The 17,009-nt window shown below is 31.3% G+C and overlaps 1 protein-coding gene across 3 annotated transcripts in view; it reads left to right on the forward strand.

Annotated features, from left to right (window-relative positions):
- LOC124530530 (glutamate receptor-interacting protein 1) overlaps positions 1-17,009 on the forward strand; it is a 345,789-nt gene that overhangs the window by 313,743 nt on the left and 15,037 nt on the right. For 2 of the 3 annotated variants that reach the window (XM_047104719.1, XM_047104721.1), the window contains 3 exons: positions 14,103-14,312; positions 15,231-15,502; positions 15,583-15,875. In XM_047104719.1, coding sequence (XP_046960675.1) covers positions 14,103-14,312; positions 15,231-15,502; positions 15,583-15,875 — 775 coding nt within the window. The remainder of the gene's footprint in view (positions 1-14,102; positions 14,313-15,230; positions 15,503-15,582; positions 15,876-17,009) is intronic. The other variant, XM_047104720.1, reaches the window with a different exon arrangement.

Consider the following 17,009-nt stretch of genomic DNA (forward strand, 5'->3'; position numbering starts at 1 on the left):
AATGATTTTATAATTGCTATGAAACCGCATTGCTGAAGTTCTGCGAAGTTTTTGTACTAAAATTAACAGCACAAAAAGTAAATTACTTTGAAATTTAATATCATTGAAACGGTGCTTGGTTCATATTAAATATTTGATGATTTTGAAATATTATCTTTTATAAACCACTTATCGTATTTATGAAACAAAGTTAATTTACCGTGAACCGTAAACATTATGCGTTTTTAATACTTGTATAATTCCAATATAATCCGATATTGTCTTTTGTCTACTCTTGTCTAAAGAGAGCAACTATCTTTAATTCAACAGATCCACTTAGCCAATGTTCTTTCTAAGAGAGCATTTACAATTTGATCCGAACGACTTTTAAGTGCTAGACTTCAATTTATTACTATTTAGTTTAAATATTGTGTCAGCTGTTACGTATGCTTCGAATTTTAAACTGCAAGCTTGTCTGGAACTGTCACTAACAATTTAATGGCTGTTTTTAATATATCCAATAAATATTACAATACTTTTTATTTTATTGTTTTGTGAATAAATTTTTAATACATCATGCTCTTGCATGTACTAGACCATACTGTCTTTACTTAAAATCCAAAATAGTATTTGCATTTGTACTATTAATTGACAAATTGAATTATCGCGAAACTCTAAGGATGTTCCGAATATGCTGTTGGTTAGACAATGATGTCCTTTATGAACAATTTTGAAAGTTTTATAGCATTCAGTTCAAAGAATGTGGAACGCCTTCTCGCCTTATCTAATTATTCAGCTTTTCGAAAAAATCTAAATTTATTAAAGTAATGTTTTGTTTTTGTATTTTGTGCCAGTCACGTGATAAGTACTCAACGTATCAGATTTTAATTTTTTTTCTATTTGATAGCCAGCGAAGCTTATCGTTACTAATAAATATTCTGAGATTATTATTATCGTTACCATCTCTCATAATAATTATAAGAGAACTATATCTGTCAAACTGAGAATTGTCTTAGATATATTATAAAAATACTATTCAAATCGATCTACTTAGGTTGTTCATTATTGCTTTGAAGGTTATATATAACAGAAAGTAATCAATGCATCGCAATGGTATCGTTTCAAATGCAAATTCTGCAAGCGACCTGAATATTTTAAGATATATGACGGTAGCGTTTGTTGTGTAAATCAGGCTGCATATAGAAGATAAAATGTATTGTGTCATTCATAGGCAAGGCTATTCAGATTGAGATGATATTTATGTTGGAATTATTTCGCTAGGAGCGTTTCTGAGCCCCATTTTGTTCATGTGTTGAATATGAGATTAGATATCTTATATTAGAAACGATAAATAAAATATATGATCCATTTTAATACTGGTTTTAATAATACTCATTTATTTTTTACATGAATGGAAATACTTATTTTATTTAGTTTATATTCGGCTTCCTTATTGTCGATATTTTCAACGTTTCATTTTCTTGAATAATTTATTATGAACTGACGTGTTTCATTATTCGCTTTTCCTCATTCCTTTTATTCATCGTTATAAGTCTTATTTCTGTCATCTGTATTTATAGCGATATTTTCAGTTCTTTCTTGGAAGTCAATTCATTTTTTTTTAACTTTAACTCTTTCATCAAATACCTTCAAATATATAATAGTATTATAAATTGATTTATTTAGATACTGCAAATGAAATAATCGACGAGAGGAGTAAACACAAACAAACAACTTTGGCATTTGATTGACATAATATCGTTGATCTAGATATTGAATAATGTATGGTATTCATTATGGATTCGTGAAGTTGCTATCGGAAATTTGGAACAATAAAATTTGATACCGGAGGAGTGAAGTCAAATTGTGTTTTATTATAAATATTTTATAACTAAGCGCTATTTGCCGTGTATAATATTTGCAAATAAGAAAATATATTGATAAAAGAAATACCCATGGTATATAAGTGATTATATACACGTATGTCTAAACCTACGAAACAAAAAATTGAGTATCTTAGTATCTTTGACAGGTATGCTTAACACTCACCATAGTAATTACTAACTTATGTCAGCGTGTAAAAAAAATAGTGACCAACTATGGGACACTATAGTGTTCGTTCATCTTTACATAATACGAACAGTATATCTAGACATATAAATAAACAACGACCTCAATTGCGTGAATCTTAACCGATGATTTCGGGATCAAACCCAGGCAAGCACCACTATATGTATGTGATTAATTTGTGTTTACAATTCATCCCGTGCTCGGCGGTGAAGGAAAACATCGAGAGGAAACCTGCTAATTTCATCGAAATTCTGCCACATATGCATTCCACCAACCCGCATTGGAACAGTGTGGTGGAATATGTTCCAATTCCCTCTCCTTAATGGAAGAGGAGGCTTTAGCCTAGCTGTGGGAAATTTACGGGCTGTTACTTTAATTTACTAAATCTAAGGAATGTTTATCCTAACTCCTTCCGTGATAGAAAAAGAAATCATTATTTTGATGATAAAAAAGGTGTTTTTTTACAACTAATATACGAGTTTAATGGTTCACTGATTTCGGTTTACTTAGGATTTGTGGGTACCATTTGTAGTGTTGGAAATAACATGCGAAGGGGTGGCTAATCATGATCAACATGATTGTTTAATACTTTGGCGTCTATTTATTGTCGAAATATTGTAAGAAATTTTAATATATTTCACAAAAACTAAGAAGAACCAAATACAAACTGATATTATTTCATGATACCCATTTATATAATTAAAAGAACTATTTTCTTGATCTTTCATTAAATAAAAATCAACAGCCAACATCAGTTCATTCGAAACTACCTGTAAGCAAAAATATTTAGTCATATTTAGATTAAAGTATGTTTTTAAATAGGTACGTAAGTACTGGTATGTCTCAAACAATATTCTTGTAAGTATCCTCGCGTCTCTTAATGTTTTTTTATCCTGTGTTCCGCTCATTTATACCATATTTCGATTTCATCAATTCATTCCACATTTGTCGGTTAAATTTTAATTTAACTCGCATGTTGCGGTCCAATATAAAACAGATAAGCTAATTATAATTGCGGATAACCAATTAGGTATATAGGTATTACCAATTTGGTAAACCACCAGCATTTTTCGAAAATTAATTAATTGTTTGAAATAACTCCTGTATAAAAATAAATGTAATACTCTTTAATATCGACTATGTAAATAAGTGAGAATACTTTGACTTAACCAAAAAAAATTATAACACTATTAACATTATTCAAGTTTCAAGTTTTTTACATTCAACCGCCAAGACATCATGGTAGCATGCACAAACAATCCAATGATTTCCCATAACTGAGTAGTGTTTTTTTTTTATTTAATCTGGTGCACTCAGCACCTGTAACTTCCACACACTTGAAGTGACGAAAAAGCGTAATAGCATTTTTGAGAAAGCAAAAAGTACAATTCCATTGAGATCTTTTTGATTACTTACAATGACTTTCATTTATTTACTAACACTGATATCCAGATGATATGTTCATTGCTTTATTTCATTATTTATTTACTTCAGATTCGTATGCGAAAAAGTCCCTCAACATACTCGAAACTTGTCATCGAATTTCTCTTTGAATGTTCGCATATTGATTTTCCAATCGAATTCGACGTTACACGCCAGTATGGGTTCATAAAAGATTTTGACGTTCATAATTTAAAATCTTGTTGACCTATTTTGAATAAGTTAAAATCAAATAATTGTTTGCTGACAAAACTACACACAAAATTAAATTATGCTGCCTGGTTCTCGTAAACATGGCTTGTTAGTTCACAAACGAGCAATTATACATAATTAGGTAGGTACTATTATGTGTAGCTAATACAACACTGATTTACTTCTATTTGTCAAATAACTTGTATTTACACAGACATATTCCTCTCATATAATAAAGGAGTTATTAGTGCACACAAAATCTGCTAATATAAATAATATCCATAGAGAAAACTAACCACCTTTTCTTAACACTTGCTCATAGTATTTGAGTGAGTAATAATTTATGTTATCCACTCCTAGCACTAACATGCTACCAAGGGAATAAAATATTATGAATGAGTGCCAACCGACTTATGTCACTAAATAACAAACTTCACCATAAATCTGAAGATTTGTGTTTATAAGTATTTCCTATTTTTACATCAACAGTTTCAGGAATTTTTATATTTAAGTTTACCAAAAATTGTTTATATTGATTTTATACAAAATCAAACATACTTTTTGTGTAAGCGCTTGGTATGGATGCAAGAACTGTAAGGTTATTAGCAGTTTTCCGTTGAAATGCAATTATGTCTATTCATTTGGATTGGCTTACAGGCCGTTCTGCTATAATTAATGGCAATGAAACAAGATACATTACAGGTCAAGCTTCTCGCCTGGAAACAACGTTAGTAAATAATTTCGAATTAATGACAAATACTTCTGCAGTTTTATCTAAATATCTGAATATTTGGCTGTTTCACTGATTCCATCAGATGGGGCCAAAATGTCAACGCATGCCCCACAATAGGGACATTGTTCTAGAGAACGAGTGTCAGTCCATCACTTCTTTTGCCATCTTCATGACAAGTTCCAGAAGATTCTAGTAATGTCGATGATGATCTCACCAGTGACTATCGAAACCCTTTTTATTACATCAAATATCATAAAGATGAAAACGAACCAGGCAGTAAAAACGTATTGCGTGTGTACGGTAAATAAATGATCGTGAGAACAGTCGAAAAGATCGCTTAAAGAAATATATTTGCTTGTATCTCTATATTTCATGAAAAAGATTCCAGCTTTTATCCCATGTATTTTATAGAGACATATGTTTTAATTGCTCCTTATAATTATATATGATGATTATTTTTAATTCCCTAATCATTCCCAGAATACCTAATCATCGGATTTACTATCTTAGGCCAGCGTTGATTAGTTTATGTAATTACAGGTTAGACGAAGATTCATTTATGATAAATATTTATAATATATTCTTGGTTTGACCGTTCTTCTATCATATTATGTTCTTGTAAATACTAAAACATGAATATGCAATGACTATATAGACTATAAACAGAGAAGGTATATTTATTTAAGAAAATGTTCCGAAATTTTCGTGGTGTGGCTTTGTGCAAGCCCGACTGGGGAGGTCCACTCATAATTTTACCAACGAATAATATTGTACAGTTGTTTACATGTTTGAGGGTTGAGTCAGCCAATGTAACAACAAAATAACAAGGGACACAACTTAGTTTCTAAGATTGGTAGCAGACTTGGTAGTAGGTATAGGGAATGATTAAAAATTCTTACATCGGCGATGTCTACGGTCCGGCGGCTCCTTAGCCAATTTGCTCGATCATTTATCGTAAAACATAAAAAAGCACATTAAAAAAAAATGAGTACAAAGAGTTTTATAGCAAATTGTTTTTATTTGCGGAGCCGATATACTATTTCTTAATTGACATGAATGTAGGTGTATTAAACTATGGTACAATTCCGTAAGTAAGTACATAAGATAGTATCACCTCCTTAATCGAAGTACACAAATGAAATAACGACCACGTATTAACAAAATAAAACAACAATGAATTCAGGAATCGTCATTCACCGTTTCATTACAATGTAACCTATACGTTCAATTCAATTCAAAAAAGCAATTCCTATTACAGAAACGTGGTATATTGGTACAACATTTTATTCGCAAGAACAGGCAGTTTGCGGTCAGAACGAGTTTATGCCTCGTTCGACAAAGTCATTTGGTTCGCATCCAAAGCGCGTTCTGAACGTAATGGCGTAATAATATCAGTGATTGCATCCAACACAACAAGCATTGGATAATATGTATAAGGAATCGATCGTTCTTTATGGGTTGTTAGCAATGTGCTTTACATATCGGACATCCTTTTTCAATTCGTTGCGTCGTAATGGTTCGATTTTCAATTTAGCTCAATTTTTAAGTCATACGTGAATTTGGCTTTAACAAAACATTGTTTGTGTTTACTGTTATTAATTAATCTATAAGTCCGTAATTATAAATCTATAAGTAATTTCATATAATATAGTATTGTTTGCAGGTTTTAATGATTACTTAAGTATCTCTATTATATTTTTATATATTATAAATTACTTATAGATTTATAATTATAACTGATAAACGAAATACTCGCTAATATTATAAGTGTGAAATTGGGTTCTTTGATTCACACTCTCTTAACTAGTCAACCGATCATCATACATGATCAGTCGATTCATTGATGATGTGTCAGTATGATGATGATCAGTTGTGCAAAAAGTGTAAAAAAGTACCTGATACCTGTCTCCGCCATTCAAACGCGGGCAAAACCGCGGGTAGAAACCAGTTTAAAATTATACAAGTCTTATAGTGATTTTATTTAGTTATTTAGCTTATAAATTAGTTAGCTTATAAAGGCGATCAAGGCAATCTTTCTCAGAGTAACCATGGTGTTAGAAAGAGACTAATATCGCAGAAAGAGTCTGCGGAGCGAGCGCATGAGGAGAGTGATTATATAAGAGATTCAGTTCGACGAAGAAGACCGGGGAGAAGACAGCAGTGCTATGCGCACCTTAACTCCCGCTGTAAATGTCACCGGGAGTAGAGGGTTTATCTGTATCCTGGGAATTCCTCTAGCTTGGAAGCCCATGGTGGGCCAACCGTCGGGGCGTCACGGTAGAATGCGCAAGCGATCCCCTGATGCCCCCCCGTAGAGACGGAGTAGTTACCGCTGTTTTTTAGTGGGTATTCTGGTGCCATCAGCGCCGGTGAGCCACGCATACCCCCCACATTACAACATCATGTGGAAGAAACGCGTAATGTGTCTTTCCAGCCAAATAAAATAGTTTTAAAAAGAGACAAATATAGTTTACCAAACACAAAACTTTAATATAGTCAATAACAGTTCATCAAAGCAATGTCATTAAGAATAGAGTAGAAGACTATTAGCGGATTTGAACGTTGTAATTTATAATATATTATGTTAAATAATTATTTCTATTGGTTCTGCGGTGGTGATTTGTGTTTCGCTTTTTAATACTGTGATATAATTATTAACACTGTATAAGTCCGAAAATAACAATAATAAAGCCTTTTTATACTTATATAATGTTAACATATTTTATAAAAGAAAATACTTATATCTATGTTAGTGTTGTGTGTGATTATATCTGTTTTTTTTTTTGTTTAACTATACTATACCCCTTCGTAGGGCTTAGGCCTCCTCCAATTCTTTCCATTTTTTCCTATTCTGTGCTAATTTTATCCAGTCTTTCCCAGTGGTTTCTTCTATGTCGTCTCCCGTCCACCGTCTTAGTGGTCTGCCCACGATTTCATATACTTGCTATAAAAATTTAGGATGAACATCTTAAAACTCTTTTTTTGAAGATGCAGATGCAATAATTATTGGCTAAAATGTTGCAATGCTACTACGCCCTACTTGGTGGTAGGGCTTTGTGCAAACCCGTCTGGGTAGGTATCACCCACTCATCAGTTATTCTACCGCCAAATAACAGTACTCAGTATTGTTGTGTTCCGGTTTGAAGGGTGAGTGAGCCAGTGTAACTACAGGTACAAGGATCCATAAAATCTTAGTTCCCATGGTTGGTGGCACTTTGATGATGTAAGGAATAGTTAATAATTCTTACAGCGTCATTGTCTATGGGTGTTGGTGACCACTTACCATCAGGTGGCCCATATACTCGTCCGCAAACCTATACCATAAAAGTTCACAACTGACAATGTTTGAATCTGTTCAGCCGGTAAATACATAACTTAATCAAGAAATAATAAGAATACAAATAACTCAATACAATTACATAACGAATATAAAATAATACATAAACACAGAAGGTACATTATTTTTTCATGTTATAAGTTTACGAATGATTCCAAAGAAAATAGCAGTTGCGCCTGAATAAATAATATTGTTTACTTTGATAAAAACATGAATATGTGATGCTCGTGTAAAGTCCAAACCCTCATCAACCCTTTGGAAGATGAAATCTTATTGTAACAACATCATATAATAATATATTTAGTGTCTGAGTCTTTTTTAGATCAATCTTTATGTTGTGTTATATAAATAGTTTAGCTTGTCCAGCGGCTTAGTTGAATATCGAAAATTTAACTGAATAATAGGTAAGTAAAAAAAAATCAGTCCGGGTTTTATTTTGAACTGTCCTACTCCTCGACTTTGTTTTGTTACATCGATGTAAATGCAACAAATCTAAGTAATGACTAATATAAATTAAATAATAAATAAATATTGGACAACATCACATATATTACTTTAATCCCAATGTAAGTAGCTAAAGCACTTGTGTTATCGGCAATCAGAAGTAACGACGTTACTACAAACATCCAGACCCAGGACAAATAAGAAAACTAATTAACTTTTTCTACATCGACTCCGGCGGGAATCGAACCCGGGACGTCGGAGGGCCGTACCTATGAAAACCGGTGTACACACTAATCGATATTATATGCATATAAATGTATATAAATGTATATAGCTAATTTGTAATTTAAAAGATGTATCAATTTCAACATAACTGTGAAATACACACACACACACACACACAATATTCAAATACAAAAATATCCAGTAGGAGGAATAAGTTTCGATTGCCGTTTGTTGATTCAAATTGACCTACATTTCCTTCAATCAAGTTTGTTTCTGGAAAATTTCACATACTCGTAAATCTATATCTGTGACATAGAAGTTTTTTTATACAGGGATATATTTTGGGCCTTTAAATCAACCTCTTACAAAATTGATACAGAACCTAATTGACGTTATCTATATCTATATTAATATTATAAATATGAAAGTAACTCTGTCTGTGTGTCAATCTTTGACGACCAAATTACTGAACCAAATTTAATGAAATTTAGTATGAAGCAAACTTGCACTCTAAGAAGGAACTTTTTGCCTAACTTGACAACCAACATCCTAAAACGCGAACGAATCCGCGGGTGACTACTAGTAATTAATAAATAACATAATATATTTGGACATCATGACAAATAAATGATATTTTACTTACTTAACCTCTAAAACAATTTTCCCAACCGGTTCATAAATGAGTGAGTTATAATAAAACAAAACAGAAATAAAAAAGAAATATAAATGAAAAATCTAAACATATTATTAATACAAAGCAAATAAGTAACAAACCGATCGATCGTATCTCGGAAATTTATTTTCATATTTTTTCCAAATTAGTACATAATATTGAGAAGGCTTATTTATTTTAAGTAATCAGAAAGGAGAACTTAAAACAGATGCAAGGTAGTACGATACAATTTAGTGGCATCGGCAAAATTCGTAAAACCGGTCACATCCGAATTGAGCACGCTATCCCAAATTATGAATATTTATTTCTCATGCGAATATGATCTTTACACAAACGTAATAACTTGTAATATCATATGATCTTATATATTCGTTAATTTGACACGTCGATTTATAAGTTCACTTTAAAAAGAAATGTCAATAAGAAAATAATATTACGAACTACATTTTTAGAGAATTGTCTTAATTTTTTATCTGTATAATCAAGATAACTTGCTTTAATATATTAGAATTAGGTAGCTTTCATATAGTTAAAATACAATGGAACGGAATTTCACTAAAAGACACTAAACGTTATATGGCAGTAGTTTCAGTGTAATTAATGCAGTATCATAACATTTAAAGACATTGTCTTAGCGCATTTAGTAGAACAAAAAGCATTTCTTGGCACGATGAAATAAAAACAAATTTTAACTAAAACAAAATATTTTTGGATACTTTTCTATATTGTTCCCGGCGAATAGAAAATGCTAAAATATTGAATGCATTATTATGATGATTGGCTGTACCGACCATACAGATTAAATTGTTATTAGTTATGTTTGTGAATGTATTAGTATAATATGACGTTTTTTTGGAATAAGTTGGAGGAAGAGCATATGGGCTACCTGATGGTGAGTGGTCACCATCACCCATAGACAATGACGCTGTAAGAAATATTAACTATTCCTTACATCGTCAATGTGCCACCAACCTTGGGAACTAAGATCATATGGGACATATAATCTTAGTTGTTGCGTTGTGCCTGTAGTAACACTGGCTCACTCACCCTTCAAACCGTAACACAACAATACTGCGTTCTGTTGTTTAACGGTAGAATATCTGATGAGTGGGTGGTACCTACCCAGGTGGGCTCGCACAAAACCCTACCAAGTAACATATTATATTATGAGAAAACCTTAAAGGAAACCGACGTGTATTGTGTTTTTATGTTTTTTTTTTTTTTTCATACTATTAAATAGTTTTTCTTATCACTTCTTTGGTTTGCCTTTCATTTGTGCCAAAATAGAAACAGATTATTTCGCTATCGTCACGTGCGATTCTTATCTCTTATTTAACTATGGCTCTAAGACATCGGTGTCAGGATTAAATACTCTATAAATATGATAATAAATATGATGATAGATAAATAAATTTGACCTGTATTCTAAAAATAAATATTTATTTCAGGTCAAATTTATATAGTGTTAGTTACAGTTATCTTAAATACCAATAGTATTAGCCGCACAAAATTAAAAAAAATATACAGGGTTATTAGTACGTATATCCTTTAGGAGGCAATAGGGGTGACTATTTGCAATAATTTTAAACTACATATGCATAGTGCAAAAATTAACCATTCTAGAGTAATCACGTTTTTTCGCTTTTTCAAAATTTGTGAAAAATGCAACTTCAAAAATTTATTTAAAAAAAAAGTATCAATTAATATCTATATTATTCTTTTGTTTTATGAAAACGGTTAAACAGTGGATATTTGTCAATATTAATATTGACAAATAATTATTTATATTTTGATATATGGAATAAATAAAATTTTAGAACTATAAATATATTTTGTAAGGTATAATATCCATGGAGAAACAATTTATAGAACATTCTAAATTCAAACGCAAATTCCTCTATTCAATATACAAGCATCACAATTACTTATTAATAAGCATATTAAACATTACCCGGGTTCGGACAAAGAAACTCAGTTTAACGGTAACGATAGTAAAAAAAAAAGTAACAGCCTGTAGGTACATTTCCTACTACTGAGGTAAGGCCTCCTATGTAAAAATGCAATTTTAAAATATATTTCATAATAAAGCAGTATTATGTCATAAGGAAACGTCGATATCGAGAAACGATATGTAAATATATCTGTCAAGAACTTGGACGGTTCAATTTTAAGTAGTTGAAAAATACTTTAAAGGAGGTCTCTTAAGCGATTCTAGCGATAGAAAAGTTTAAAATTAAAACGGCACAAACGAAGCAATTTAACTTTTAACTCCCTATTTACGATCTATCGTTATTTTTTTATGTAGGCGTTTATGACATTGTTAACGCTGGCTTTATTATTTTTAGGATTCCGTATCTTTAGACACAAAACCGTCCACATTGTACTCTTTAAGACATTTTTTCTATAGCACGGTCGCTTTTTGAGTTATATCAGTTATATCACTGAATAAAAGGTTATTTACGTTGTCAATTTAAACTTTGTATTTCTCAGTACATATTTTTTTGCGACAACCTTTAATTTTGTGCGACATTTAATTTTCACGGATTTTAATATACTTTTTATCAATATACAGAGAGTTTCAAGAAGAAGATTTACATTATACACGCACATTCTAGAATAGAAATTGTGGATTAGAGGATACTTAGATGGAACAAATCAAGATTTTTCCTTTTTATGTTTTAGACTTCGAGCTTAAATTTATATATAAGCACTTGTAGTGCTGTGTAAGGTGAGACAGGATAAGGATTGTTATTGAAAATGTAAATATAGACCATAATCCCAGAGCTAGGCTAAAGGTATCTTGATAAGACGTTTAATAATAAAGGTACATAGAATGTCAAACAAGTGCATTCGACGGCGCATCCGTAATAAAACATTTTGTATTGTTACCAATTTGAGTGAGCGAGACGCAACACGAATAATTTATACCTTCACAGTGCATTCTAAACGTCTATTCTTATAATATTTCCCTACTTACGATATTAAGATACATTATATTGTACCCAATACCTATATGTAGCCCACTCATTTATTTTTGTGTTTAATATTTGAATGGAAAGTGTAAATTTTAAATGTGCCTTCAAAACTATTCGCTTTTCGTATATACGTAAGTTTGGAGCTGTCAACAAACAGACAGCCAATTCTACATGTCAATATCGTACTTGTCGACTTTCGAACGGCTCCGTAAAATTTATAATACGAATTCGGTTTCGAAAAATATTAAAAATTATTGAAATGCGGAATACAAGGAAATCGAAAAAAGTTGTCATAAAACAATTATAATAATATATAAGTTATATATTACATAGATGTAAAGATAGTATAAAACGCGGCTACCCAATATACTAGAGATACTGTACGAAATCCGCGTTAGTCCAATTGCTAGCTTATTTGGTCGTAGATCTTGTGATTCTCAAAAAATGTTGCATTTAATTTAATCAATAGCTTAGAGCCCGCCAAATTAATACTTCTATGCGTGAGTATTACCAGTACGTAAATAACACTCAGACTGATCTAGACAGATCTAGTTTGATACTTCATTTACAAACCCAAGAGTATTAGAGTACATGCTTGGATACTTTTATATCGTGTCCTATGCAGCTGATTAGTCTCTCTTGAGAATAACTCGGTTCACCAAAACTACTAACAAAAAACATGAATTTAGACTGCAAATTAGGCTGGTTTAATATGTATTGAATATATTACTGTGTTAACTGGCATCTCTATAAGTTCTTGGGTAATTACCATTTAAATTACTTATATTAGTCAGACAAGCCTGTATTTAGCTTCCCAAGCAGTGATAGCATTTACTCTGACTGGCAATAAGTAAATCTTTAGAATAATTAAAAAAAGAAAAAATATTAAATCTACGAAGCGAATGTTCAAAATTTAAAAAAAGTACTTTAATTCTGAGTGATACAGGGTGTTGTAAGTTGTATTTGATATTATTGTCTACATGTTTATTAATTTTTATGTTGAGTTTGACATATACAGAATCGCTCTTGACAGTTTCGAATATATTGACGAAAAATTGTAAATTGTGGTGCAGATTTATAATATTATGAAGGTAATTCATCAGCATACCGCATTGTATCCAATCAACATATAGCTAACGATATGCAGTAATTAGTCGCGTGGTTTGGATGACTCGTTTTCGCGTTTGCTCTAGCCCATAATTGATGGCTTAGTTTAGGCTAATGGATTACCGAAGCGGGAAGATTAGGCCATAAATTAGTCTGTTAGTCTTATTCCTAATTTCATAGTGGTAATGACGAAAATCGTCTTTGATTCATGAATTCAGTGATTAAGATATATTGTACATACTGTTGCTAAAATATATGAATTATTGATAATATTAATAAGGATAGACATAGGATAGGAATTGTCTCGTAGCTTGAAGTCTTGTCTTGAATCCGAATAGTTAAAAAGTAAGAAATAACAGCCTGTTCATTTCGCACTGCTGAGATAAGGCCTCCTCTTCCATTACGGAGAGGGTTTGTAACATATTCCAACACGCTGTTAGAATGCGAGTTGATGGAATGCACATGAGGCAGAATTTCGATGAAATTAGACACATGCAGGTTTCCTCACTATATTTTTATTCATCGCCGAGCACGAGATCAATTATAAACACAAATTATGCGATTCGATCTTTAAAATTGTTATGTGAGAGTTATGTGAACAATAATAGACCTTATGGCTCAGATTTTTAAGTTGCTATTACAATTTACTTCTAAAATTTCGGCAAAATAATAAAAATAAGTTGACTAAAAATTAAGTCCAGTAGAGGCATGGTTGCGTAAAACAACTGTGTAAAGTACTGCCCTCCTGATGAAATTGAGCTAACATGCTTACATCACACTGATTTAGTGTAGGCATGTTGCCTAACAGTATTCATTTTTAAAAACAAATGAAAATTATGTGTGTCAAATATTAGATACATGATATTTTTGGTGATGTTTTAAATGATAATATCAAGTGTATTAAAGTAACATTTTATTTCCTTTTAGGTCGGTCAGAACCAGGAGTAGTGCCGTCTATCGTAGGCTTTACAAAAGATTCAGTGGCACATGAATCAGATCGTCTCGCTCCAGGGGATCGAATCTGCAGCGTGAATGGAATATCCACTGCAAGACTTACTAATGAAGAAGTATTGCGATTACTAGATAATGTTGAAGAGAGAGCATCTTTGGAAGTCGAGTACTATATGCCTAATTATGGTGAGTTTACTAAATGTTTAAATTTAGAATGAAACCTAAAAATTATATGCAATGATGCAATCTACTTAAGACATTTGTAAAATATTGTTTGATATTGTACACACATTTCCATTGAAATATATAAGTTTTAAAAAAGCAATTCTAAGAAAATACTAGTAAATGTATAAAAACTTCATAAAAGCAATTCTGTTGATTGTACGTAGTCTTGTCGGTCAGACACGTAGAGAGTTTTTATAAAACTGAAGGCATGCCGGTGTTTTACATTCCGTAGCAACGAAGTACGCCGATTTTTGAAATTTTGTTGACGTTAAAGCCTAACATTGCTTTTCTTTTTCGAAAAAAATGTAATACTTTTACAATTGTTATTTAGAAAATGCATAGATTTTTGAAGTGCATACTTCAAAAATTAATCATAAATTTCTCATCTGTCTTAAAAATTATACGCATTTCTTTTAAATAGTAAATAATGATGGATTTAAAACCACACATATATATCATATATTTTCCATTTGTCATAATTTGATATTATTTCCAAGTAACACAAAATTCGACGAAATAATTCATTGCAAAATTTATTAATGGAATTTAAAATTTTAAGTAAAGTCCGATTTCATTTTACCAAACAACAGAATTCCCTTTTTTATATTTTCATTTAATCCGGAACCGTATGAAAATATACAAGGAAAAATTGCAAGGGTACACTGACATCCTGTCAAAAAGTTACGAACCTGCAAACAAAAGCCACACAAAAGTATACAAGTTAACGCATTTTATGTTGAGACTGTTTCATAAAACATTCACTCGTAAAGGATATTTATTTAACTTCGTCTCTTTTCACGAAATGTTGTTGTTTGTGTTTTTTTTCTGTAGTAATTTATTTCCTATTAGGTTTTCATTTATTTCGTTATCATTTTTCAGGATCATTTAGTTCGAATTCTCTTTCAGCGTCTCAAAATTCATTGTACATTACAACCAAGCTAGCGGAGGTGCCGGTCGAGAAAGTAAATGGTTCGTTAGGTGTTACTATACGAGGAGGTCTGCCAGAAAACTCGGCACCAAGTGCAGACTTGGTACTAAACAGTCGATCATTAGACGCTCTGCCATTAGTCGTAACACATGTGAGACCAGGTGGAGCAGCCTATAATACTTCTAGGATTAAACCTGGAGACAGACTGTTAAAAGTTGATCATGTAAGTAATTTCATGTCTCAAAATTACCCAAAATAAATATATCTTTTTCACGAATTTTCATTGCTAATTTTTTTTCACAGATATCATTAACTAATAAAACGTTATCAGAAGTACATCAAATTCTCCAAAACTGCCCACAAGTAACAAGTCTAACAATAGAATACGACGTATCAATCATGGAATCCGTTAAGATGGCCACTGGACCTTTACTAATTGAAATCGAGAGACCATGTAATGAGGATTTGGGACTGTTCTTAAGCAATCAGAGATATTCGGATGACGTATACAGCTCTGGGTCAGATACTTATCAAAGAGTTGGGACTTGTAACGCTATTTATATTGATAGTATTTTGCCTGCAAGTATCAGTGATAGGTAAGAGGAATATTATTCATTGTAACAAAATATATAGAATAAATTATTTGAACATATAGTAAAATCATATTTTATGAAATCTATTGTATTGTAATTTTTATACTAAATTATTGTTAATATTGGGACGCACGGTTTCATGGATATTAATAAGTTCTTGTAATTGTTACTTTCCTTTAGATTTGACTGTTCTATGAATTTATTTTCTAACATTTTTTTTTATCAAAGACTATTTGTAAGAGAGCTCAAACATAAAGCACATGTTTTTCGCTTCTTACAAAATCTTATAACATTTTCTGTTCCTCTCATAGTAATGCAATAACTTACTAATAAATATATTAATTAATTAATTTTGAGAAAATATCAGATGAAATCAAGGAAAACTATAACTATTTATATCAGATCCAAACGGTACGATGACTTACCACTTACATTCTAGTATCTACAAAAGTTATAATAAATCACGTATCATCATTTGATAGCTTCTCATTTTCCATGAATAATTAATTTGATATTTTAAAGAAACATTCATAAGACATATGTCAGCAGTTATAATTAGAATAGGGAACGGAACCATTTTGATTGCCAAAAGAATTTTGATTATTTGAATTTTGTAATAGATAGATTAATTTAATTATAGCTTCACTAATATAATAACGAAACTGTTATTGCTAGTTATTTTAATCCATATTGAATGACTAATTGCTTTTATTAAACTATCATTTCTTTCAATAACTATTAATTTCGATGTTACCAACGGTTGCAGTGTCCCGAACGGCGATTTTAATCAAATATAACGTGATATAAATATTAAATCTAAATTTTATTAATTCTTATAAGTAATGAATTGGAATTTCTAAAGTAAATTCCAATAATGATTTGCAAATACACCTACACAAATAAATCTACTCGAAAACGCTGACGAGAACAATTATATTAGAACTAGGCTGAATTCTAAAGTAAATTTGTAAGTCAGCCAGAAAAGTATCTTGATTTGTTACGAACGTAAATGTAATGATTTTATCATTTGAACTGTTATTAACCTAATTGTGAGTAGGGTATCAATAAATCCATCTGTAGTTACAGCCTGTAATTTTCCCACTGCTGGGTTAATGGCCTTTTCTCCCATTAAGGAGA

Source organism: Vanessa cardui, chromosome 6 (genome assembly GCF_905220365.1).
Source record: "Vanessa cardui chromosome 6, ilVanCard2.1, whole genome shotgun sequence".
In the NCBI taxonomy this organism is placed as follows: domain Eukaryota; kingdom Metazoa; phylum Arthropoda; class Insecta; order Lepidoptera; family Nymphalidae; genus Vanessa; species Vanessa cardui.